This window comes from Suillus fuscotomentosus, assembly GCF_016647785.1.
Source record: "Suillus fuscotomentosus strain FC203 chromosome Unknown F5891scaffold_12, whole genome shotgun sequence".
NCBI classification, from domain to species: domain Eukaryota; kingdom Fungi; phylum Basidiomycota; class Agaricomycetes; order Boletales; family Suillaceae; genus Suillus; species Suillus fuscotomentosus.
The window spans coordinates 815,581-839,627 of NW_024539524.1; the positions used below are offsets into that span (position 1 = coordinate 815,581).

General features: G+C 48.7%; 9 protein-coding genes across 9 annotated transcripts; 4 read left to right on the forward strand and 5 right to left on the reverse strand.

Moving 5' to 3' along the window:
* Positions 1-829: 829 nt before the first annotated feature.
* On the forward strand, positions 830-1,248 carry F5891DRAFT_947122 (uncharacterized protein; the record flags this gene model as incomplete). The annotated part of the gene is given in 2 exon segments (XM_041374717.1): positions 830-884; positions 902-1,248. Coding segments are annotated over 2 exon segments (402 nt in total), but the record flags the coding sequence as incomplete, so codon positions are not given.
* A 3,859-nt stretch (positions 1,249-5,107) lies between these two features.
* Positions 5,108-6,138, forward strand: F5891DRAFT_1105432 (uncharacterized protein). Its single transcript, XM_041363644.1, has 2 exons — positions 5,108-5,415; positions 5,466-6,138. The coding sequence occupies exons 1-2, from the start codon at positions 5,123-5,125 to the stop codon at positions 5,959-5,961; spliced, it is 789 nt and encodes a 262-aa protein (XP_041229292.1). The 5' UTR covers positions 5,108-5,122; the 3' UTR covers positions 5,962-6,138.
* A 793-nt stretch (positions 6,139-6,931) lies between these two features.
* On the reverse strand, positions 6,932-8,875 carry F5891DRAFT_946855 (amidase signature domain-containing protein; the record flags this gene model as incomplete). Its single annotated transcript, XM_041374701.1, has 8 exons — positions 6,932-7,167; positions 7,219-7,266; positions 7,318-7,457; positions 7,507-7,999; positions 8,049-8,393; positions 8,445-8,462; positions 8,511-8,700; positions 8,753-8,875. 8 exons carry the CDS (start codon positions 8,873-8,875, stop codon positions 6,932-6,934), a joined length of 1,593 nt encoding a protein of 530 aa, XP_041229293.1.
* A 598-nt stretch (positions 8,876-9,473) lies between these two features.
* F5891DRAFT_1185356 (uncharacterized protein) lies at positions 9,474-11,180 on the forward strand (the record flags this gene model as incomplete). Its single annotated transcript, XM_041366545.1, has 6 exons — positions 9,474-9,862; positions 9,919-10,139; positions 10,196-10,260; positions 10,315-10,585; positions 10,646-10,814; positions 10,862-11,180. 6 exons carry the CDS (start codon positions 9,474-9,476, stop codon positions 11,178-11,180), a joined length of 1,434 nt encoding a protein of 477 aa, XP_041229294.1.
* F5891DRAFT_83370 (uncharacterized protein) lies at positions 11,162-13,097 on the reverse strand. The gene is made up of 2 exons (XM_041373236.1): positions 12,516-13,097; positions 11,162-12,458 (listed from the first exon to the last, which is right to left on the reverse strand). The coding sequence occupies exons 1-2, from the start codon at positions 12,992-12,994 to the stop codon at positions 11,384-11,386; spliced, it is 1,554 nt and encodes a 517-aa protein (XP_041229295.1). The 5' UTR covers positions 12,995-13,097; the 3' UTR covers positions 11,162-11,383.
* Positions 13,098-14,568: 1,471 nt separating this feature from the next.
* Positions 14,569-15,444, forward strand: F5891DRAFT_83495 (uncharacterized protein). The gene is made up of 2 exons (XM_041373237.1): positions 14,569-15,206; positions 15,260-15,444. The coding sequence occupies exons 1-2, from the start codon at positions 14,685-14,687 to the stop codon at positions 15,347-15,349; spliced, it is 612 nt and encodes a 203-aa protein (XP_041229296.1). The 5' UTR covers positions 14,569-14,684; the 3' UTR covers positions 15,350-15,444.
* Positions 15,445-16,564: 1,120 nt separating this feature from the next.
* Positions 16,565-18,714, reverse strand: F5891DRAFT_1141923 (uncharacterized protein). The gene is made up of 6 exons (XM_041364917.1): positions 18,321-18,714; positions 17,871-18,263; positions 17,659-17,823; positions 17,261-17,608; positions 17,037-17,210; positions 16,565-16,968 (listed from the first exon to the last, which is right to left on the reverse strand). The coding sequence occupies exons 1-6, from the start codon at positions 18,504-18,506 to the stop codon at positions 16,861-16,863; spliced, it is 1,374 nt and encodes a 457-aa protein (XP_041229297.1). The 5' UTR covers positions 18,507-18,714; the 3' UTR covers positions 16,565-16,860.
* Positions 18,715-18,815: 101 nt separating this feature from the next.
* F5891DRAFT_1017975 (NUDIX hydrolase domain-like protein) lies at positions 18,816-20,325 on the reverse strand. Its single transcript, XM_041361021.1, has 6 exons — positions 19,648-20,325; positions 19,436-19,594; positions 19,345-19,377; positions 19,215-19,293; positions 19,097-19,163; positions 18,816-19,041 (listed from the first exon to the last, which is right to left on the reverse strand). The coding sequence occupies exons 1-6, from the start codon at positions 20,256-20,258 to the stop codon at positions 18,920-18,922; spliced, it is 1,071 nt and encodes a 356-aa protein (XP_041229298.1). The 5' UTR covers positions 20,259-20,325; the 3' UTR covers positions 18,816-18,919.
* F5891DRAFT_1017978 (Sds3-like-domain-containing protein) lies at positions 20,251-23,785 on the reverse strand. Its single transcript, XM_041361022.1, has 4 exons — positions 22,405-23,785; positions 22,202-22,353; positions 22,039-22,138; positions 20,251-21,982 (listed from the first exon to the last, which is right to left on the reverse strand). Exons 1-4 carry the CDS (start codon positions 23,744-23,746, stop codon positions 20,562-20,564), a joined length of 3,015 nt encoding a protein of 1,004 aa, XP_041229299.1. The 5' UTR covers positions 23,747-23,785; the 3' UTR covers positions 20,251-20,561.
* Between the last annotated feature and the right edge of the window lie 262 nt (positions 23,786-24,047).

Consider the following 24,047-nt stretch of genomic DNA (forward strand, 5'->3'; position numbering starts at 1 on the left):
ACAGACCTGGTGTCTGTGCAGACCAACAGATCGGCTATTTCAGACTCATCCTCTCGGCCACGGGTGTGGCTAAAACCTTTTCATCCATCGTAAACTAGCACAAAATTCCATCGGCGGAGATAGCTATTCTTGCTGTCCATCATGCTGTCGCACTTGCAGTATTCAGTCCGCTGATCGGCCAAAAACTGCCTTTTCTTGTGGTAATATCTTCGCCAAGCGGCAGCTAGAATACTCATTCTCTTCAGTCATTATGTGGCCCGATGATCGTACCACGTAGCTAATCGTAAATTTCCTCAGTTAAACAGACATATTTCGACCCTACGGTTCTACGCAATGCGAACTCAAATATCTACAGTCCAGCAGGCGCCAGCAAATCCCAGCTCTTCGATTGTGATGATACACTTCTGCTTCTTCTGGGACGCAGTTCCTGACTAGTCACCAAAAATGTATGTCGACTTGACTTATACAATGTAACCACTGCGGCCATCCTGTAGCACCTGTAAAATTCAATCTATAATGCCACTCGCATCAGCCGATCCCAAATTTCGAGTAGCAATCTGGTGAGTCGGATAATCCCTCAAGAACGTAACGCAGACGAATTTCATGTGCAGCGGTGCAGGCATAGGAGGGCTTGCTCTCGCTGTCACAATCGGGAAGTTTGCAGATCAGGATATCCACATAGACTTGTATGAAGCGGATGATGTCGGGATTGCACTCTCGAGTCGTACAACGGAGGTCATGAAAGAACTCGACATGTACGAAGAAATCTCCCATGTTTCGACCAACCTTGTGACTATGTAGAAGATCTTTTGACAAAATCGGCATGTAGTGCCACACGATGACACCCCACTTTGGCGCTGGAGCTGGCCAGGCAATAGAGGTAGGTGTGATCTTTTGTCAGACTATGTGATCTCACTTTGTACGAGAAATGCTTTTGTGCTTGGTCGCCTTCTTGCTCATCCACTCACAACATCAGACAACTTGCCCGCCGCGCTGAAGGCATACCAGGAGGTTCACCTCCCATTCGCTCAATTTGTAGCACGGGAATCGGGACGTAGAGGACGTATGTGGGACTTTGAGCTGTCTAGTACAGTTCGAGGAGAAGTGCAAGAAGAATTGAAAATTCAAAAGGAGAAGCTCTTAGCCCAATGGGAATGGGAAGGCAAGGATCGTCCTGTTGCCGAATGGTTGGAAGCAGAAAGGAAACTACAGGAAAGCATAGGTGTGACGAACAAGCTATTAACGTGAAAACGATGTATCACTATCAGTATTTTCTCCCCAGGTTCTACTATACGCGCAATGACTATGTGCACGATAAACCTTATGACATAGACTACTAAAAACACCAACGTGAATGGTAAGTGTGTTTGGTCTTACATGGAAACCGGGTCTGACACTGGACTGTGGGAAGCACCAAAAAGTGCTGCCAAGGGTGCTGGCGCCCTTCATAGGGAACTTTAAGGCGTGCAAGGTATTAGCCATGCTGATTTGATTTAGGGAAACTGAGTGTAATGTCGTCGATGTTCGACGACAACACTGACGGACGATCAGACAGTAGTAATGTGGATGAACGTATGGGATTGAGAGAGGGTATCGTACGATGAGCACTCAGTACGTGTATCTGGCAGTGTCCCAGGTGTCCAATCAGGTAGAAGTAATTAAGCAGGCCGGGTTGGGTATCAATGCCGGGGTGCAATGATTGCGAATCGTAGCGGTAGATAGAAGCCTACGATTGGAATAGTTCGGAAACATCGGCTCCTAAATTGAAGGTCATATGTGCTGTGATGGACGCCTTGAGATGACGCCCGCTACTAGTACTAATTAAGATACAAATACTGTAGTGAACATTGAACAAAACACATACTGTGATACACCCCCCCAAAAAAAGTCCAATAATGTGCTCACTGCTTCCATGTACCTTCCTCTACTTCATTAGAGCGATTCGAGCTGCACATAATGACAAATAGAGTATTGTTGATGCATCAATGAACATTGGACAAATTAGAATGCAGACAAACACCAAAAGGTAAATTACATAGATCGACAGTGGACACGTGCGCAGTCATCACCCTTTCGGATTAGGACAACTGCTCCCGACTAGAACAAACGCTCACATATACATACACATCTTAAGAAGAAAGGGAGAAAGGTTTTCGGGAACTCTCGCGCGCTCGCGTGGTTTTCGCGTAGCGCCATGTGGTTTTCGTTTAGATACGCTTAGATACGCTTAGATACGCTTAGATTCGCCTAAGGCCACATGGTTTTCGCTTACCTCGCTTGAACTTCTATTTGGAAACTCGCGTGGTTTTCATGTATATTTCGAGCGGCGACTCAAACAACGTCACCCATTGGGAATGTTGCGCAACAACATTGGTAACTGTATGTGTACATGGCATTAAATAATGTGTTTGAGCAGGGGGACAACAGGATTTGAGTGTTTTGCCTACTGCAATTATTAGTAGTGACTGTATATGTACATAAATGGAACAACATATGATACAATTACATACAGGGAGATAACAAATGTGGTGACAGGAGATAAGATTCAAATAAAAAAAGGAGACAAAGACAATGTAGACTCAAAAACCAGAGAATGTGATGACAGGAAAATGGGGAAATGGGAGAACAGGAGACAGGAGATGGGAGACTGAGAGAACAGAGACGGGAGACGGGAGACGGGAGATGGGAGACGGGAGACGGGAGATGGGAGACGGGAGACAGGAGACGGGAGACAGGAGACGGGAGATGGGAGACAGGAGACGGGAGACAGGAGACAGGAGTAGGAAGTAGGGAGTAGGGAGTAGGGAGTAGGGATTAGCATGGGTATACCCCATGGTAACATTTTTTCCAATCACATATATTACCATTTGAAGGCACATGTACAACTTCAAAATTTTATACTGATCCATCACTCCTATGGTAATCAATTTGGAGGTATATTCCCAGGGGTACAGGGGTCTTCAGATCCAAACCCCTACCCCTACCCTCAAGGGTTTCCCATACCCCTGCTGATCCCTAGATGGGAAGCAGGGAAAAATGGGAAAACAAATACATTCAATGATACTGTTACATATTTTGTATTTTTATATTGGTCAAAATCCTGCTCAAAGAACATAGCACTGACTGATTGTATGTAGTACTATGTACTTTTATGTGGTGTGATAGATTGTACTTTGAGTTTTTTTGAAAAGCTGCTCATAAATATATTTCAAAATCATTCAAAATGCACAATTTATTAGGATGCAGCCTGAGGCCAGGAAGCCAAAGGAGGGCGTAGCCCTCCTTGGCTTCCTGTGACGAAGGAACAACACTCATTTTTCTCCCCTGAAGGAGCGCGTAGCGCTCCTTCGATTTGTGCCGAAGGCACAACGGGCGTGAGCTCGTCTAAGAAGTAAAGTACGACGGTTTTCGGAAACGTTCGCGCGCTCGCGTGGCTTTCGCGTATTTCGCGTATTTCGCTTACCTCGCTTAAACCTGTTTTTGGAAATCTCGCGTGGTTTTCTCGCGTGGCTTTCGAGCGCCGACTCACTTGCCCATTAGAGCAGCGCACTACGCAATACAAGTATTTTCCTTATTGTAATGTAATTGTTTATGTTACATGCATACAGTAAATAATAAAATTGAAAATGGAACAACATGATATAATTTTGCAGACAGGGGGACAACAAATATATGTGGTGACAGGAAATGAATGAGAAAAGGTTGTGAAAAAATAAATAAAAAATAGAGAAAGTAGAGACTTGACAACTGGAGAACAGGAGATAGTGAGGAGACAGGAAAATTGGGAATGGGAAACAGGGAGAATGGGAGGAGATAGGAGAACAGAAGATGGGGAGGATGGGAAAATGGGAAACAGGGAAACAGGGAGATCGGGAGGATGGGAGATGGGAAACAGAGAGATCAGGAGGTCGGGAGATGGGAAACAGAGAGATCAGGAGGTCGGGAGATGGGAAACAGAGAGATTGGGAAGATGGGAGATGGGAGATGGGAGACGGGAGACAGGAGACAGGAGACAGGAGACAGGAGAAGGGAGACGGGAGATGGGAGAAGATGGGAGACGGGAGACGGGAGACGGGAGACGGGAGACGGGAGACGGGAGACGGGAGACGGGAGACGGGAGACGGGAGACGGGAGACGGGAGACGGGAGACGGGAGACGGGAGACGGGAGACAGGAGACGGGAGACGGGAGTAGGGAGTAGGGAGTAGGGAGTAGGGAGACGGGAGTAGGGAGACGGGAGACGGGAGTAGGGAGACGGGAGATGGGAGACGGGAGTAGGGAGACGGGAGACGGGAGTAGGGAGTAGGGAGCAGGGAGCAGGGAGCAGGGAGCAGGGAGCAGGGAGCAGGGAGCAGGGAGCAGGGAGCAGGGAGCAGGGAGCAGGGAGTAGGGATTAGCATGGGTATACCCCATGGTAACACTTTTTCCAATCACATATATTACCATTTGAAGGCAAATGTACAACTTCAAAATTTTATACTTATCCATCACTCCTATGGTAATCAATTTGGGGATATATTTCCAGGGGTACAGGGGTCTTCAGATCCAAACCCCTACCCCTACCCTCAAGTTTCCCATACCCCTGCTGATCCCTAGATGGGAGGCAGGGGAAAATGGGAAAACAAATACATTCAATGATACTGTTACATATTTGGTATTTTTTACATTGGTCAAAATCCTGCTCAAAGAACATAGCACTGACTGATCTTATGTACTTTTATGTGGTGTGATAGATTGTACTTTTGAGTTCTTTGAAAAGCTGCTCATAAATATATTTCAAAATCATTCAAAATGCACAATTTATTAGGATGCAGCCTGAGGCCAGGAAGCCAAAGGAGGGCGTAGCCCTCCTTGGCTTCCTGTGACGAAGGAACAACACTCATTTTTCTCCCCTGAAGGAGCGCGTAGCGCTCCTTCGATTTGTGCCGAAGGCACAACGGGCGTGAGCTCGTTTAGTTTGCCCGGACTCTCGTTACCATTCTGAAGTACTTTGGCTCCCAAATCCTGGGAAAAGTAAGGCACGTAGAGGGCCTCATGTATCTTGTTTTCGTGAACGTCGGAACGCTCGAGAGATAAGGCCAGTCTATTCTCAGTCTACCCGATCTGATGACATTGTCAAACTGATGCGTGACGGGTGTATCGACTTCCCTACCCTAACGGCAGGGCAGATCCACGACAAAAGCAAAGGGAATGCGATGTCAAACGGATTGGTCATGCTTCAAGTGGCCTGGTTTGTTATGCAGCTCATCACCCGTGCCATCTATCGCCTCGAAACCACCCAGCTCGAAGTTGGGACACTCGCTTTTGCGGTTCTCAATTTCTTAACTTATGCTGTGTGGTGGGACAAGCCTCTCAATGTGCAATGTCCACATCCAGTGTACTTGAAGTCGACCGAGTTAATGCCAGCGGATATTGAGTATATATGTACCTCAACAATTATACAGCTGCTGATTATGTCTTTCTTAGTCTCGATGACAGAGGCCTACCAGATGGGATCGTTTATTCAGTGCTCGGCCCAATCATGGAACTGATAGGCTTCATTGGCATACCCATATCCCTAATGCTCCGAGTTCCAACATTTGATGGTAGCATCGGACTCGGACGCCTGGACACGATGGTTGTTCGACTTGCTACATTGAGTATGGCAACCATATTTGGCGGCATCCATTGTCTGGCTTGGTTTTTTACCTTCGTCACACATCAGGAACAGCTCCTATGGCACCTATGTGCCCTCGCTATAACTGGCACACCCTGGCTTTTCTTTTGTGTGGCTTTCACATTCAGTGCACCATCTCTACTAGGTCACCTGCATCACCTATATATCCTGATTGGACTTTTATGTATCATATTATACGTTACAGCTCGTGCCGTCCTGTTGGTACTCATGTTCACCACTTTACGTCATCTTCCTGGTGACGCATACCAGGCAGTGTCGTGGATTGGTTTGGTACCGCACTTATAGTTCCTGATTACGGATACTTGTGATACACTTCATACTTTTGTAACGATATTCAGACGTAGCATTCCTGTAGTCGACGATGGACCTCAGGCCAGTTCATCAGGAAAACCCTCCCCCTCTAGTTAGAACCAACGAGCTCGCGCCCGTTGTGCCTTCGGCACAAATCAAAAAAAGTAAAAGTACAATCTACTACACAACATAAAATTACATATTGATTCAGATATCATTTCGGTATAGTTATACATTCAATTACGACACGCAGCTCCAGTACATATTAATATTGTGCAAGTAGCAAGTGTCGCTTGATCACCGGTATCATCGTAATTATTATAATCCTAATGGCAAAATTTAGTACTTTCCTGTGCCGTCTCTTCGTCTTTATGCTCCTCATATATATAAAGGATGCAATGCCGTCAACTTGAAGCTCGCCTCAATATCTTATACTTTCAGCTGCGATCGACTCGAGGAATGATTTGCACGAACCGCCGAACGAGGTGCGTAATCTATGACAACTCATTGCTACAGTATGGTCTGGATATGATCGAGCTCGGGGGACGCCTCTGATCCCCGGCGATAATTTAACGTATGGTGATCTGGAAGCCAAATATAAAGATGTCGATGAATCCTCGACTCGGATCGTGAATCACATCTGTAAGTCTCGGCGAAGTCTTTACGGGCCCCGTCACGACATTTACCCGTGTGCAATATTAATACAGATCCAGGTGGCATGGCATGGGACTCGGATGGCTAATTTCAGGCGTCTCCTTGGGTTGACGCGGGCTTGATGAATCCTGTGATCCATAATGTTTACGCTTAACTTCAATTTGAAGTCCATTCCACAGACTACCACTGATGTGATACCTCGTGCTCATTCGACTGTATACAAGACCTGGAACAGTTTCACGATGAATCCAAGTATGGTTAGAAAAAGTACATAATTGTTGTACGCGCCAGTCATATATTCCTCCCTTGTTCAAATAGAAAGCACGTCCTTAATCTGCGTCGCAGGAATTGCTTCAGCATAGGCCCTTCTCTTCAAACGGACCTGCGTAGCCTGTTCAAACGCATAAGCGAAGCCAATAAGATTGAATTCGCTGTATGCGGTGCCTATGAAGGCTATCCCAAATGGAAGGCCTGGAGCTTGTGTGTGCAGTGGTGCAGCGGGAACTGGCAATACCTCAACATTATCTGGCTGGAAGCCCAGCGGAACTAAGCAATCGATTTGGTCAAATGAACCGTCATGGAAATGGGCATTCGCACCTGAGATTATAGGGTATCCGGAAATCGCTGCAGGTGTCGAGGCAGTCCCTAAGGAAGTTTAAGATCCTGAAATTGACGCAAGCATATGATCGTACGAACCATCAGTAGGAAGAATGATTGCGTCCAATTTGAATTTTTGGAGAGTTGCATCAATGCCTCGTCTCCGGCCTAAATCGAAATCTTCAGCTAAAGCTGCATAATACGCATCATTCTTTTCCGTCGCTTCGGCAGCAATAAGCCTTGTAGCAGAGTAAGCAACCCCATAGCACCACCGGCTCGTGAGCCCACCTAGATTGATCGTCATGGTATGGTGGTATAAGCTCTAAGTCTGCGTGGGAATTGTTGAATTCGATCAAATCTGCGAGCTTCTTTACGCCAGTAGGAACTTCAAGTAACCCCGAAATATACTCGTTCAAATCAGCCTTGAAGTCTGTCTCCAGCACGAGTGTTTCTGCTTGTGACTCCTTCATCTCCTCGGCACAGGGGAAATCAGCCGGATCTACGATCTCCGCGCCAAGAGCCCGAAAGGTGTCTAAAGAAGCGTTGAAAGCTTCCAGAATTGCTTTATCGTCGCCCAGGAATATCCGCGGCACTCCCAGTCGCTTACCTTTCAAAGCGTTCAGATCGAGCGCTTTCATGTAGTCAGGGAGAACACCAGGTTGGTACAACGTGGCCATGTCTCGAGGATCTGGTCCTGCTATAACGGAGAGCAGAAGGGCCGCATCTGTAACTGACCTACACATAGGTCCAGCTGTATCTTGATGCGATGAGATAGGTATAACTAAAGAGACTCTGCCAAGTGTCAAGGTGTGATTGATAAAAGTAGATACCTCCAGCTCGAGAAACCAACCCTACAGTGGGCTTAATGCCTACCACATTGTTCTTGCTGCTTGGCGAAACAATAGAACCATCCGTTTCCGAGCCCAGAGAACCAGCAGCAAGACCGATGGCCATCGCAACCCCACTCCCAGAGCTCGATCCAGATGCATCCCCGTTCGGGTAATAGGGACAAAGAGTCTGACCTCCACGACCTGAGAAACCGTTTGGAACATCTCCGCGATAGTTTGCCCATTCAGAGAGGTTTGCTTTTCCAAGAAGGATGGCGCCGGCTTCGCGGAGCTTAGCAGCGACGAATGCATCCCTCGGAACGACGGAACCCAGGAGAGCATAGGAGCCTAATCTCGCCAAATATTTAACCCAGAACTAGACATTCTTTGATATCGTACCAGCGGTAGTATTCATCCCTTCCGGGGGATCAACATACTGAACACGCATCGTGAACAGTTACGTACCTTCTTCATGCAGTGTAGCCATGTTGTCTTTCAGTAACAAAGGGATGCCGTGCAGTGAGCCTCTGCTTCCTTTAGACTTGCGCTCGTCATCAAGTTTTGCAGCCTGAGATAAAGCATTCGGGTTCGTCTCGATGACTGCATGGAGAGCTGCGCCCTTTAGATTGACCTCATCAATCCTTGCAAGATAAGCCTGTATTCGCGAGGCGTCATAAATAAACCAACTTTGATTGATAGTAACTCACCTTAACGAGATCAGCGCTCATAAAGTGCCCCAGCTCAAGACCCTTCTGAAGGTCGGGAATTCCGGATTCATACAAATCAGGGAACACGTTCTCCGAGAGGACCGTGACACCGCGACTGAACATATCTCCAGGCATTATGCACGGCAGGCGCCAAGAGATCTAGAGAGGTGACGAACGGGTTGGGCCCAGACAAGCTGAACTATTTCCCATTGATAAAGGACTCAGACTTCTTTATCATACGGACCGCGGACTAGAGATAAATTTGGCTCATATAGTCACGAGGTACTTGAGAGATAGACGCCAGGCTTCGATGCGGCGCCCAGCGACAAGACCAGAAGTATTATAAGAAAAGGCATCGCTGGGAGTTAGCACAACCGTGACCCATCACTGGCACTTCCATGGATCCACTGGAGGAGTCCAGGACCATATCATGATATGATAGAGACTACACCGCTGTACTCTTGTAAGTTGACTTGGCACACCGCACAGGCATGTATCGACCCTATGATATGTTTATTGTGTGGCTTGCGCGAACCTCGGGTCAAGGTTTCAACACTGATCATCATTGATGGGGCAGATGATCATCGGTGGCTGAGTAAACATGATGATGATGATGCATGATGGAGTAGCAATTTTTCTGGTCGGCTCATGCACATGACCAGACGCATTCAACGTACCTACTTTTTAATTTGCACCCGACCCTGGGACTCTTCACTCATTCATGAATGTCTTTTCTGCACAATCACACAGAACACAGCTGATCCTGGCAGCTGTGTCCGCATCTTTACTGACATCAGGTCTGTTTACTGCATATAATGCCTACAGTCGACGTGAACGGAGACGTGGCCTCGATCGAGATATCCTTAGGTCAATAGCAGACCAGAATGAAGGTTCCAAACAGCATTCAAGACCCAAGGACGATGAGTTATTGGATGAGCAAATGATCCGCATCGGTGCTAACGGACATGACGAAGGGCTGACCAGGGAGCAGCTCGCGCGGTGCTATGCGTTTTTCGGAGATGAGGGCATGGCACGCGTTCGGGAAAAATCTGTCGTCGTCGTCGGCTGCGGTGGCGTTGGCAGCTGGGTGGCAGTCATGTTGGTGAGGTCGTACGTGCTTATTACCATTACTATCCGTGTTGTTGTGACCCACTAATTATGTGCAGAGGCGTGTCGAAGATCCGATTGGTGGACTTCGACTATGTGACGCTTTCCTCGTTGAACAGACACGCCACGGCTGTGCTTGCGGATGTAGGAACGCCGAAGGTGGGATGCATTGAGCGGACTCTCAAGCAGATCAGTAGGTGTGTGGAGGTAGACAGCCGCCTTGAGGTCTGGAGGAAGGAGGACGGAGGGCGGTTGCTGGAGGGAGCAGACTGGGTCATCGGTATGTCAATGCACTCCTCGATCTCGTTCGTCTTTCATTCAGTTTGTTATGAAAAGATGCAATAGACAACATAACCACAAAAGTCGATTTGCTGAAGTATTGCCATGAGCACCATATCAAAGTTCGTCCTAGTTACTGACTGATATCTAATCGTATCCAACTCATGCTACTGTAGGTGTTCTCGTCTATGGGAGCTAGTGCAAAGACAGATCCTACAAGAATTCAGATCAGTGACATCTCGTACACCATGTACGACCCTCTCGCACGCTCTGTTCGACGCAGGTTGCGGCTGCAGGGTGTATCCTCGGGGATTCCCGTTGTTTATTCCACAGAAGTGCCCGGGGATGTGAAGTTACTCCCCCTTCCCGAGGAAGAATTCCAAAAAGGTGCCGTCAAAGAACTGGGAGTATTTGACGATTTCAGGGTGCGAATATTACCAGTCCTTGGTATGTCTTGATTCTCTGCAAACTGGCGTCTTGATATCTTACTGTTCTTCCGCGGGGTAGGCTCCCTGCCATCGCTTTTCGGGCTGCACATCGCGACCTACATCCTCTGTGAGATGGCCGGAAAACCGATTTTGAACCCTTTGCCCATAAAGAATCGCAAGAAGCTTTATGAGCGTCTCCTTCGTGATCTTTTGCATCGTGAATCGAAGTTCACTGGGGAGCCGATCAAGTGAGTCCACACGTCACATCTTTTGGTCCGCCTTACACTTTTTGCAGTAAACTGCCTATCGACGAAGATGATGTCGCGCTGATATTCGAGGACCTGCATCTTGGTCGTTCTGTCGTGCCTCCTCATGCTGTTCCTGCACACCCAACACTTCTGCGGTGGGATCCAACCAAGCCACTTACTCTAGAGAACTGCGTGGTCTTTGAATCTACGGAAGCAGAGAAGCACGTCAGAGAGTGCTTGATGCCGCGGACAGAGGAAGCACATCCAAGAAAAACCCCGGGAGCTGTATGGGGAGACGAAGTGCAGGCTGTTGTAGAACGTCATGCGGGAGACGTGGCAAAATACAGAACGTGGGTTGGGCTATAACGAGATGCACGTCCATCTGAAAGAACAGATAAAGTTTGTCGATTATATCAGAAAGCTTTGGTTTCTGATAGAAACCATATTACTGCGCATACATAGATAATCAATAGGTTATACTGTAACGGTACAATCTTCTTTTACTTCATGGGTCATCTTACAACACTTCTCCATTGCACTATTCCCATCTCGTCCTTTGGCTTAGGGCTTTACGTAACGTAGATGAGGGTACGTTTTTGAGAGTTGACTATACAGAGAGTTATGAAAGCGCCAACAAGCAACCCTGTGACGATACAGGTTGCGGTTTCGGCCAGCGAATGTGATCGGCGCTTTGGGTGTCGCTGAGGTTCTTCATGATGAGATTCCGATTCTGGTGTAGGTCTAGTCTGCTCTATGGCGGACCGTTGTTGTTGATGAACAACAATCGTAGGGGCGAAGATAAGGGTGGGTGTCTTCGGCCGATTTCTATCTGGACTCTCAGAATCGGCTGTGGCTACATCACCCAAAGCAGCCTGCGAAAAAGATGCAGCTGGTGGGGCGGCAGCTGTTGGGAGCGCTAAGATAAGAGTATCTTCGTCCACCGACCATTCGATGATAGACGCTGGGGGGGAGGGGGGCATAACAACGGATTCTTCGACCTTGGCTTCTACCATGTCGTCCGTGGAATCGACTGATGAACCGATTTCGGTCTCTTCGTCGTCCTCTACAACACGTTCAAGGTTGGAGAACATCCCTTGCAATCTCCGAACCTCTTCGGCCGCCATCCCCTTCTGCTTCTCTCGGACTTCCTCGCCGACAGATTGGATGAGGGAGTGAATGACATCCCGTATCTCGAGGTGTTCTCGTGACCACCACTGAGCTGGCCATTGCGCGATTATGAAGGCAAGGCTGCGGACTGTTTCGGTCGCTTCAGTGAAATCGTCGACGACAACACTGTGGAACCAGGGACGCAGGAACGACATTGCCAAGCGAACGGAGCTTCCGGTTGCATCGCGAAGACGATGCTCAGTGGGAAGGCGCAAGAACTGATCTGACATGTCTTGGCAGAACTGGCGGAAACTAGGCTTGCGATCCATGGTATCCCATGATAGGATATCAAACTGCGATGAAGACGACCGCTTATCGACAATGGTATCTTGGCGGAAGAAGTATGACGGGAGTTTATCGATGATGCTCAGAAGGGGGACTGAGGCTAGAACGGCCGAACTGGGGATAGATCCATGAACAAGGACGTCTTGCGACTCCAATGCGAATCTGTACCACTTCCAGTAGTCCAGATGCCTTCTAGGTCACAAAATCAGCTTATCTGAGCAGCCAAGAGTCCGATCAAAAAATACTGACTCATTGGGTGCGCCCTTTCTTAGTAGCTCCAGAGCGGTCGCAGCTCGACCAGCGAGCTGACGTGAATCGATTATGGCGATTTCAATGTTGTGCTTAAGACCAACCCGGTACCTGCGGGTAGCTTCCCAGATAGCCCAGGCAAAGCTGAACGTAGTCGAGATGTAAGGGGACATGTGTCTCTGCGTCCAGTCCATATGCTGGGCAACATCTGCATAACTGCTCGTTGAAGCTACTGACTTGCCTGTAAACGGTTGTCGAAGCCGCTCTGCGGCCTCTCTATATTGCTCATTGTACTTCTGGCCTACAAAGTAGGGCTCAGTAGCATCAAAGAATGGAGAGCGTTGCTTCGGAGTATATACGCGAAATAAGAAGGGGTTGTCCTGGATAAGGCGATCAAAGGTATGATCAGAGCCATACCCATACTGAGGTAGCGGACCACCTGAAATTGGGCTCTGAGGCGGGGATGAAACGACGGTCATCGTATGTAGCGTCGAGGGGCCAGGGGATATAGATCAGCAAGTTGGGCTAAAGGAAATGCTTTTCTAGAAACTGGAATCGTCCTCGTGTTATCCAGCCCTATCGATCCGGCTCATGGATATGAAGACGAACACATGGATTCAACGAGGCTTTTAATTGCATGTACAGGTCTGAAATGGAAAGCAAAGGCACCGGATATCACCTGGAGTCAGACGGCTGCCACTTGACGAGCTTTCCGCTCACCAGAGTGACAGCTGCACATGAGCATGAGTCGAAATTCGTCAATATTCTTTACTGGAGGCAAACTTGGGGTGGACAGTAATTCCTGCGTCGTGTAGATGCCTGGATGTATATACCTTAACCTTACAGACAAATGTTGAATGAGCGTTCTTGAATGAAGTTTTGTATTCCGTTTGACACCGTAGGTCGAGCACAAGTTATTCCGAGTGTCAAAAAGCATGACCGTTAATATTGAGGGCAAATTGAGGATGCCGCTGAGCTTTAATTCCGAGTCCCAAAGCGGGTGAGAACATGCATCTACAACGTTTCGCCGGAGAACCCAACGAGGATACATCGTTTCTTTGCACAGCACCATCAGCGTACCAAGCTTGGCGAGATGCTTTGCAGCATGGAAGCTGCACGATTCGATCCGATACAGCCTTTAGGCCGCATCTCGGAGAGGACTCAGATTACACATGAGATTGATGCTGGAATACGTATCTCAGTTTCCAAGCTGTAATCTGAGCTTGTGGGGAAAACACACCCGGCCTCGACAGCCAAATGAACGTCTCTGTCAAAAATGTGATGGTGCGCCCGATAGCAAGTTGACGTTCTTAGTAATGGTGACAATGTATACCCATCCTCCTTCCTGTGTGTATTCGTCCGACTTGAGGTAAGTCTTTCATGTCACTAGTGCTAACAGTATATCAGATTTCCAGAAATGTGTCCTCAACATGGGAAATCATTCATTTCGATAATCTCCTCATCTTGGCGGTCCTCTTCGCACCTTGGATACTAAAAATGTGACCACAATTCCAGCAACTGGCACATCAGAAGCTTCTATTTAGTGTGTAGGGGGATCTGCAATTGAGTACTATTAATCTCCATGGCTAATAGTGGCGGCGTTTATGCGGCAATTGTCCATCTTTCTCTTGACGCAAATCTTTTCTACAGCTCCCCATTGGTGACGGATCATGACTTAACTACTAACAATGATCAAGCTGTTGCCCGGCATTCGGCCCTTTCCATCTTGGCGGCTAAGTAACGTTCGTCTCAAAGCTGTTTTCGCCTTCAACGAAAGAAGCCGGCATAGGCAAACCGCTGACCGTCGGGATATGCTATCGGCATCATTCTATTACCGTTTGTTCCAAGAAGAGTAGAGTGGCCCGGTAGTTCAATCATAGAGTGCTTGGCAGCATCAGAAATCGTAGTTTCTAGGCTTTCTACCGAGGTCAGCGCAGTGTTGCGATTGAACAGGTGAGCGGATCACATTCAATTCCCTATAGCCGCTTCAATTCCGCCACAAGTACTTTTCTAATAGATTTCACTGTTCCCAGAGGCTATTCTCTTGACTTTTCCCCTGTATTTGCAGATCAAGATGATCTCAGGACCGGTCGTTCCATGCATCATACACTGCATATAAAGGTAGGTTCCACAGGTTATGATACTTAGCGTCTCACTCATTATCCAGCCATGTCTTCGCTGCGGCGCCCATTTGTCACTGCACTACAAAATGCATCATATGGAAGAGTCACTCAATCCTTACCTATGCGCCTGTCCTCATCGATGTCAGTTGCGATAACTACGCAAGGACACGAGGAACTCACTATTCCACCAATCTTTGACATCTTTGACGCTCCGGTGCGCCTGGGAGAATCTTCCGCACTTGTTAGACGAACGGCCACGATAACTCGTATCGCTGCTCTCGAACGCAACAATGAAAAATCAAGCAATGCCGCTAGCAACTTCACTCGAGCTCAACATTTTTCCTCACTACCTCCCCCCATCCTATTCGATGGCCCTGCTCGCCCAGCATATTTATTACCGCGAGCACTTGAAAATCGTCACAAAATACGGCAATACCCATCTCTATCGCATAACAGACAGGCACACACACCTTCATCCCCTTTCATATCAACCTCAGAACCTATATATGAAATCTTTGATGGACCTTCGCGAAAAGCCCGTTACAAATACTCAACGTCGTCCTCACAGGTACTTCAGATTCCATCTAAAGTTTTCACACACTCATCCATACTCCCTCTTAGTCTTCATCTCGGCCATATGTTTGCCTTGCTCTGGGTATCTCTGGAGCCTTTGGCTGGTTGGCGATGAAGGACCAGCTAGGCGATGAATAGTAGCAGGGAATGGGAACGTCTTCATAAGCAGGTGTCACATTCTTGGCTATGTTTGGGCTCGGAGCGAGTATCGCTTCGCGCCAAGATATGTGCATAGTGCACATATGGCACCGCGAAACGCGCGGGTCCAGCCCACAGTTTGGGCTTGCGGCCCCTCAAGCTCAGCCATGCGGCTATGCCTGTCTGACATTATATTTTCTCGTCGGGTGTTCTTATCTTTGCGTTTCGGGTCTCACGTAGTGTTTGACGTCTTCTGGGGGCATTCACAGCTTTATGAACCACTTTCATAGACTTTAGAGCCGTGTGCTGTTTTGTATTGTATAGTTGTGTATCGATAGCGTATTCATCATCAGAAGTATAGCCTTTGTAAGATGTGCACCATTGTCCTGGCAAGTGCAATCAAGATGTACCAGTCTCCCAAGTCCTTGTTGCCATAAACATTATCTGCTGGAAGAGATACTACCGTGCACCGGTTTATTTTCCGAAGTTCGAATGCTCTTTTACACATGTCTCACAGTAGCAAACGTTTATCGCTCAAGCGCTCAGGCCTCAGAGATATGTTCGAGCGCGTCAATTAACACCCACGGTGCGCCGTTCCTCATGGCTAGCGACTACGGCGTGATAGGACAATTCATTCATATTGCACGCTGGCACTGCTTGTACTACTATATAGCTATATACTGATACGATATAGATGCCAAAAACCACAGTGAGACTGCTAGGTTCCCCCCCTAGACTCGCCATGAACTGCGTTATACGTGCATGTACACTCGACGATAATCCGCCACTCTCAACAGTAAGTTCTCAAATCTTTACGCTGCAATGCATATGCTGTTTCAAAGCAGGGGGACATGCAAGGTCTACATGACTAGTAATTGTGCAGGGCGCGACATCGGATCAACACCTCACGGACCGAAATCTCCCTCATAACGCTCAGCCACATCCACATATACTTCATCCTGCACCATGGCCGTAAGTCTATCAATTGCAAGTTGCGGTGACTGCCAATGCAGTCATAGTACCATAAACCATCACGACTGTCTTCAGAAGAGGGGAGGTCACCGAGATAGAGTAGATGATCTTCGGGGAAGCGCAATGGAGGATAATCTCTTTCCCCCCCAGTGATAGTATGACGCAGCATAGCACAAACTCATGAGACACAGAAGGAAGGCAGCTAAGAGATGTCTTTAGGCTGAAGTGGCGCAGACACAATAAGTTCTCGTTAGTGACAGGCAGGCAGCTTTGAACAAATTATACAAACATACTTGAGATAGTTTGCCCAGTCCACCAGAAGAAATGGTACGATTAATTAGCAAGCAGTCGTCAAGTGCTGGAAGAGATTAAGAAGTACTCGAAATAAACGCTGCTAAGCGTGCATTGATCCTCGGCAGCTCATCCACCGTAGGCTGCAGCACTCAATCGAATTGCTTCGGTAGCCTACATCAATTACCAGTATGCCGTAGATTATAAGCGCGGTCATCTGATCTTAGCATGATGAACAACAGCAAACATTAACTCAAATATGAATATTCTTTTAGAGGGGAAAACCAATGTTGTGTGGCGTTGGCCTTGTACCGCTGGGGCGTAACTGTTACACCAATGAAACAATCTGGACGTCCCTGTGGGTAAAGTCAGCTCAATGCGTTACCTCCAAAGGATGCCGCCAAATGAGAATGCAAGAACTCACCGTCCACATCCGCCCATCACTGACTATCGTCCTTAAATTTACGCACGCCCGCATCATGTATCTCACGTCGTTCCTCGCTAAGGTCGCACGCGGGCCGTGACTTGCGTGAGCATCACCAACATCGGTCAACGTGTGCAACTCTTTCAAACTTGATATTGCTGCAGTAAAGGCTTGCTGGAATGATTCCTGTGATGATGTATCTCAGCCATGGGAAAAAGACGTACAATGTCTTTGATTGGCAGCGGTATTTCCAACATTTCCAGATCTTTGCACTTGGAGCTTAGCTTTCCAACCATGTCAATTGGAACTGCACAGTCCATGAGAGCAAGACGTTTCAAAGGCACTGTGACAGCATTGGGGGGAGCAATAAGATCAATGACAGAGTTCCATATAGGGAGCTGACGGTCCGCAAACTTGAGCACAAGTGTAGATAGAGAGGTCAGCGAAACAAGGAGCGATGACATTGTCATAGCCGTTGCATCAGATGTTGGACGCACGTCGATGGCAAGATGCTGCAGGCTGGGTAAGGTGATAGTAGGTAGGCAAAAAAGGCTTGGTGGAGGGGTATTTTCCTGCAGAAAATAAGCGAGTATCAGAGATATCCAATGAAGGAAAGACGCACGAATATAGTGAAAGAGAATTCTTTCAACGATGGGGTGTGTGTTGTAGCAGCTTTGATGACCACTGTATGAGGAGCCTTTGGACATCCAATGAGGTGCAGCCCACGAAGACGAGGCAGTAAAGGGAGCAAGGCTTCCAATAATATGCCATTCACTTCTTGAGACATCTAACCAAACCTCAGTAAAATGTTGAAAGTAAGCGAAAGGAACGCACGAAGATCGTGAGGTGCGAAAGTGTTCGCTGTAACGGCTGAGCCCATCTCGTCAGCGAATCCACAATATTCCAGGTCGGGTAGTCCAGAGTCAGGCTGCGTAGCGTTGTGATTTTTTGCAGCATCTCCCCTTGCGTCGTTGTGAGCGCGGCATAGATGTGCAGATCCTGCAAGCGTTCCTTTCCCTGCAGGGAGCCGAGCAGAGCTGGGAGGATCCTCGGCCCACACACAAATGATGTTAGGTTTTTGCAAACTTGTAGCGCGTCCGCAGTTTCCGAAAGGAATCTCGGATGTACTTGTCCAGCTGCAATGAACGGTGCACAATGTATGTCAATTTGACGAACATGGACAGCTAGATCAGGGTGATTGCGAAGAGTGAGGAATGGTGACATGATCTGATGCATAGTTATTGAGAAATATGCATGTTTCTTGTTCACGAACGTTCGACTTACCCCTCCTCCTTCGGGTCTATATCGTTTGACATGCTTTGCGGTGAAAGAGACCTTGGCATACAAACACGGAATAACGCCAGCGAGGAACGACTTGCTAACAGACGAGACAGCGACGAGATCATTTCCAGAGATGAATGCAAAAATTAACTCGAGCACGTCGAGATTCAGGTTGTCTGCCGTGACCATCGGTTGAGTGTTCGAAGTAGACGTCTTTAGACTGAGATGTGGGTTTTCCCGAGCCACAGACTAGGTATCTGGGTTTTCTGCGACTACAGTCAAGTCTGGCTCGCAGATGCAACCAATGGCGCTGAAGGGTAAGAAGAAAGATAACCTGCTAGGCCGCTAAAGATTCCTTGTGCAGCCTCGACAGCTGGTCGACGTCGCCGACGTTTGTGCCAAAAATAAATATGTCCATAAATTTATGTAAAGCGCTAGTCATGTCCATTTACGGTTCTACCAATCGATAGCTCTAAGGTCTGTAGATCTTGAACTTCATTGTCTTCAGACACTCTCCACGCATTGGCATCTAACCACTAATATACAGCGCGCAAATTCTATGTCGTAGTTGTTGTAACGGTGCAACAAACGTTTGCCTATTATCATACTTGTCGGCTCCATCTTTCATATTCAAATCTCCCATGTAATCTTGAGACGATCTCCATATAATCGGGCTCATCATCAGGTGTCAAGTGGCCGTGTCGGATAAAGAAGTCAATGAGGACTGTGGGATCAAACATTAAATGAAGACTTTGTAGGCCATTTGTATTAGCATTTACCGGCAGCGCAATTGGGCTTGAAGATTCCCTGCCTTAACTTTGATTTTACTTCATCCAGCGATAGCAACTATTCCATAAGATCGTTTGGCATGGTCAAGAGACACACAGATATACGTACATCAAAAGATTCCACCTCACCGTCTAATGGACGGGGCTGGAACGAACTATCATGTGGTACCCCAAGATCGTAAACGTATCTAGAGAGCGTGTTGTTAAGATCCCCGCGCACAGAATCAGACAGCACTGACTCGACCTCTGGTTGCAAGAAGTGCATTCTGTTCCTGCAATAATTTCATGGTTATACTCTGTAATTCACCCCAAAGCCTTGCGGAGCGATACCTGAAGAAATAGCTGATTGCTCCGACGGGTTTCGCATGATTCTTCACGATATCTGCTTCCATACTGGCCTCCTCCTCGCACTCCTTGACGAGGCTCTCGAAAACAGGCATGCCACTGGGTATCCCGCCAGCAACACTATTATCCAACCAGCTCGGCCACCTGACGTGGCCATTCAGCTATGTGATTTATGAATATAAACCAATCAAACCCACGTCTGCTTCGTCTTCGCCCGCGTCGGAACCCAGATCTTCACTTGTGGGCTGCTAGCTATCCCTTGATAGATAGTCATATGTATTCCATAGGTTATGACACCAAAAAGAGCACACGCAGCGCGCTCCATCTGAAAGGCGTAGTTTCCTCCTCCCTCGTTGGAATCATTCTCAGGATAGTAGTCGTGCACTCCAAAGGGATTCCGGTACACAGGGTACAACTCGTTCCGCCATTTTCGGGGCCCGATGCTCGCAGGGAACACACCAGTGTCGCGCCAGCGCTCACAGAGCTCTTTCAGCACTGCAGTGCGCTTCCTCGGGGTATTGACTGATGCATCAAAGCTGACACGGTGCCCGGTCTGAGGTTCTGGAATGTCCCATGTCCCAGGTCTCTCCTTTCGAAGGAGATCTACTATGTCAAGCCTCAAGAGCCCAACAGCAGGACTTCCTGGAGATTGCGATAGTGTCCAGGGCACGAAAGAGTCTGTGTCTGAAGGATTTTGAAAGACATCAGTAGAGCCAAAGTTAGGTGGTAGGCGAAAATTGTCGCATATCTTGACGAGCTCAAGATAAGAAAGTGGTGAGGATACGGGAGATGGGGGGTCGTTAGACATTCTAAACTTCTGATTCACAAAAGTTGTAGTGCCCTATTAATTCGACCTTATATACACACATACAGGATATCCACGCTCGGCCGATGCTCTCCCAAGTGCGCGGTGAAAGACCCATATATACATTATCACGAAATCCATCCTGGCCTCAGGCTCTGTAATAAGACCCAAGAGAATATACAAAGTTCCAGGTTTCCGTGGCATAATTACTGTGAAAAGGAGAGAAAAAAAATGCAATATGTATGGTGCCCAACAAGATGATATAGCTGTAGTAAACAAGATGAAAGGTGAAGAATACGTATAGAATCAAGGTCCATCTACTATTTGCATAGCATTCACTTTCGATGAAGCAGGTCGTGGACCTTGAGTGGCTGGCAAGTATGAAATGAGGGGGGAAGCTGTTCTGCTTCCCCCACCAAATAACGACGCGACACCGTTCATGCCACCCTCCATCTCTCTAGGCGGTGCTCCTGGACCCGCAAGGCGAGGAGAAAACCCGGATGCTGGACCAATAGGCGGCATACCAAGCTTTGACGAAGACATTGGAGGTGGAGACAATGGTCGCCTGGGCTTCATCACTGGGCTACTAGCCGTAGACGCATGAGACTCAAAGCGTGACGGCGAACGCAATCCAGGGTGTGGTATTGATGATGGACTGGGAGGGAGGGGTCGGGCGCGAGGTGGAGAAACTCCCGATGAGTTTTGACGGGATAGGGTAGATTGTGTATGTTGAGAGTGACTCGACGAAGGTCCTGCGTACCGATGAGGTCCAGGGGAATGGTAGCGGTCTGGTGGAGCTTGGAATGGGGGCGGGCGCTCGCGGTCATCCTGATGCATCCAGCCATGCCTTGGTGATGGCGCAGGCCCGCTTGGCAATCCAGGACCCGAGGCCGAGCCTGCAATGCTATTATGCGACGGTGCCAGCACGAATGGCGTTGCAACAGGTCGGTCACGTTCTTCATAAGGTGGATGAGTGGATGACGGACGGCTCCCATGTTTATTCCAGTGCTGCTGCTTATGATTAACCATTTCTGGCTGTGGTTGTGGTTGCGGCTGCGGCTCGGGCGGGTGGTGATGATGCACCACGTGGTGGTGGTGACGGTGATGGTGGTGACCACCAACATGATGATGTGGTGGGGCATGCGTATGGTGCGGGTGTCGATGGTGGTGCTCACGATCCAGTTCTTCCTCACGGCGTCGCCCTTCCGCTCCTACATTCCAATCCATCCCACCTGCTGGCTTGGGCATTGCAAATCGCGTTGTATCCTGTAGTGCTGCATTCAAAAATTGTTGTTCTGAATGAGGAGGTGGCGGCATTCCCGGGCCGTATGCGGGAGGGGGCAGGCCATCATACGGAGCTGGGGCAGGTCCAGAAGGCAAGCGCTGTAGGCGTCCTGGTGCACCCAATGGGTACACCTGGCTGGGTTGTTGGAACACAGGTGGCGGGGGCGGAGGCGGCATGCGCACGTCTGGGCCACCATGAAATGCTAGAGTATCCATGGAAGGCGCGCCATACATTGGGCCCATAACCATGCGTGCATTCATCATACGGTGCTGATGCAGGAAATCGAGATCTGCAGCCGCATCTGCTTGAGGGAGGGCGTTCAAGTCGGGGTATGCAGTCGCAAGCATGTGGCGTCGGGATGTTGTGAGAGGTAATATCTGTGCAATTTGACGAATGGTGGGTGCGGGAGGTGGATCAGGGATTGCATTAGGAATGCGTCGCACTGCAAAAAGAACATTCATGAACCGTACAGACACAAGCAAGAGAAAATAATCTTACTTGGTTGAGGTCTCTCGATAGCTCTGCGTTCGCGCTCCAATTTACGGCGTTTACGGTTGGTCTCAGCAATCATCTCTGTTTGCAGATCATCTCGTGCGACCTAAGTCGAGTCATCAAACACAATGTGAGTAGCGGGTATGGACAGGACGCGCATCAAACGCACCTTCCACCAACTCCAGACCGCGTCTTCGTTTGTCCTCCGCCGTTTGTTGGCGGATACAACCTCATACACGCGTTTTCTGCAAGCAAGGGCAAGACGTTTGTCGCGACGTTTATTCAGTTCGGCCTGCAGATGTATGAGCTCCGGGTGTGCTCCTAGAGCAGGTCTTCAGCATGGACAAGTTTGAAACGGGTAAACATGCACACCCTCGGAAACCAATGCCTCCTCCCATGCAAGTCCCTCCATTTTCTCGACATACACCTTCTCCCGTAATAGTGCAAACTTCAGCTCGATAGTTGCAAGCACATCCAGAGCTTCTGCACGGTGAGCAGGCTGCAATTCTAACTCCATCTCCATGTCTAGTTCATCGTCCACCTCCGCTTCAAGGAGAGCGGACTCAGCGTCTGGAGCTGTTAATGTCGCGGCGTCGCAGTCTTCATCCTTGTCCTTCTTGCCTCGTTTACTCTTACGTTGCGGTCTGCCGTTCTCGGGTTTGGGCGACGGAGAACGCGAAGAGGAGGGTGAGCGGGACCCAGACACAGAAGATGCAGACGGAGAAGGAGATGGTGGATGAATGACTGTTGAACCTGCCATTATTGAATGTGAGGCAGCGGCAGCTGCGATGGGCGCGACGGACGCTGGCAGCGGAGCTGTGATGTCAATGGGAATGAGCGGAACAGTTGTGACTGTCTTGACCGGTGCTGAGGGCGGCTCTGCCTCGATATCCACGTCTACGTCCAAGCCCGCATCTGGGGGCCCGTCATTGTCCTCAGATTCGGTGTCGTTTTCATGGTCGTTGAGGGCGGGAGGATCGTCATCATCATCTCCGTCGGCTTCTCCTTCAAGTAATCCGTTTGATAGGGCAAGGAGGCTACGACGCTTTGGAGGGGAAATTGGGTCGTCGACGCGACGGCGCTTTGGAGGAACAGGTGCCAGCTCGTCTTCGTCAGAGGCATAGGGCTCTGGTTCTTCGTCCAATGCCGAATTAGAGGTAGAATTTTGCGGGTCAGCAGCACCGTCCTCATCGTCATAATCTTTCGCACGTCCATTGACAAGTACGCCAACATCGTCAAGAGGCTCGTCAGCGTCGGCGTCCCCGTCGGGGCTGTCGCCATCGAGGTCGTCCCTTGGATCATCTTCATTCTCGTCATCCTCTTCCTCCTCCATAGCTCGAGGCGGACCAGCCATCTCTTCTTCTTCCTCTTCCTCGACCCCGGGTGTAGCACTTCCTTCACTCTTTGAATTTGAATTTGAGTTGAAGGTCTTTGATTTGTATGCCCAGTCCCACATCGGGGCAGGGACCAGGCCCCCACGCTTTTTTCTTCCTCCGCGGCGAGGTTGACGACGACGTGAGCCATCTTCAGCATCTCCGTCAATGAATGTCTTAGTCTTCTTTTTGGGCGACTGAGACTCCTGGACGAGCTCATCGTCTGTAAGCTCTGATAGCTCGGACTCGGCATCCAAGCCGGGACCCGAATCTTCTTGGGGCGGTGGCGATGGAGAAGGCGAGCTCAATGACTCAAGTGAGGCTGGAGAGCCTGTCATCATGGGCGACAGCAAGCAAGAAGACGAGCACTGGTCAAAGATGATCGTCCGAAAATGGAAGTTTAATTGGACCGTGCGCAATCTCATCCACACGTGTCTTGTCTCACGTGATATGGAATAGCGGAACTAATTGTTAGCTATTTCAGACAAGACAACTAGTACATAGCCCACAGGAAACGGAGCGCAAAGCGCTCCTTTGGGGCGTCTTCGATACTTGTACCGTAATAGCGCTCGGCTGCGCCAGTCCCCGACACCTGCCGGGTATTGACATGTATGTGGCCATCTATACCACCGAAACATAAAT

Coding starts and splice junctions, on each gene's coding strand:
- F5891DRAFT_1105432 (XM_041363644.1), top strand. CDS start 5,123: ATGCGTGACGGGTGTATCGACTTCCCTACCCTAACGGCAGGGCAGATC. Junction 5,416..5,465: donor TTAATGCCAGCGGATATTGA/GTATATATGTAC, acceptor TGTCTTTCTTAG/TCTCGATGACAGAGGCCTAC.
- F5891DRAFT_83370 (XM_041373236.1), bottom strand. CDS start 12,994: ATGACCGTCGTTTCATCCCCGCCTCAGAGCCCAATTTCAGGTGGTCCG. Junction 12,459..12,515: donor AGAAAGGGCGCACCCAATGA/GTCAGTATTTTT, acceptor TTTGTGACCTAG/AAGGCATCTGGACTACTGGA.
- F5891DRAFT_83495 (XM_041373237.1), top strand. CDS start 14,685: ATGTCTTCGCTGCGGCGCCCATTTGTCACTGCACTACAAAATGCATCA. Junction 15,207..15,259: donor ACTCAACGTCGTCCTCACAG/GTACTTCAGATT, acceptor ACTCCCTCTTAG/TCTTCATCTCGGCCATATGT.
- F5891DRAFT_1141923 (XM_041364917.1), bottom strand. CDS start 18,506: ATGGTCACGGCAGACAACCTGAATCTCGACGTGCTCGAGTTAATTTTT. Junction 17,824..17,870: donor TTTCGCACCTCACGATCTTC/GTGCGTTCCTTT, acceptor AGGTTTGGTTAG/ATGTCTCAAGAAGTGAATGG. Junction 17,211..17,260: donor CGCTGCCAATCAAAGACATT/GTACGTCTTTTT, acceptor GAATCATTCCAG/CAAGCCTTTACTGCAGCAAT.
- F5891DRAFT_1017975 (XM_041361021.1), bottom strand. CDS start 20,258: ATGTCTAACGACCCCCCATCTCCCGTATCCTCACCACTTTCTTATCTT. Junction 19,164..19,214: donor GTGAGGTGGAATCTTTTGAT/GTACGTATATCT, acceptor CTTATGGAATAG/TTGCTATCGCTGGATGAAGT. Junction 19,042..19,096: donor CAAGCCCAATTGCGCTGCCG/GTAAATGCTAAT, acceptor TTGATCCCACAG/TCCTCATTGACTTCTTTATC.
- F5891DRAFT_1017978 (XM_041361022.1), bottom strand. CDS start 23,746: ATGATGACAGGCTCTCCAGCCTCACTTGAGTCATTGAGCTCGCCTTCT. Junction 22,354..22,404: donor GGAGGCATTGGTTTCCGAGG/GTGTGCATGTTT, acceptor GACCTGCTCTAG/GAGCACACCCGGAGCTCATA. Junction 21,983..22,038: donor TATCGAGAGACCTCAACCAA/GTAAGATTATTT, acceptor TTCTTTTTGCAG/TGCGACGCATTCCTAATGCA.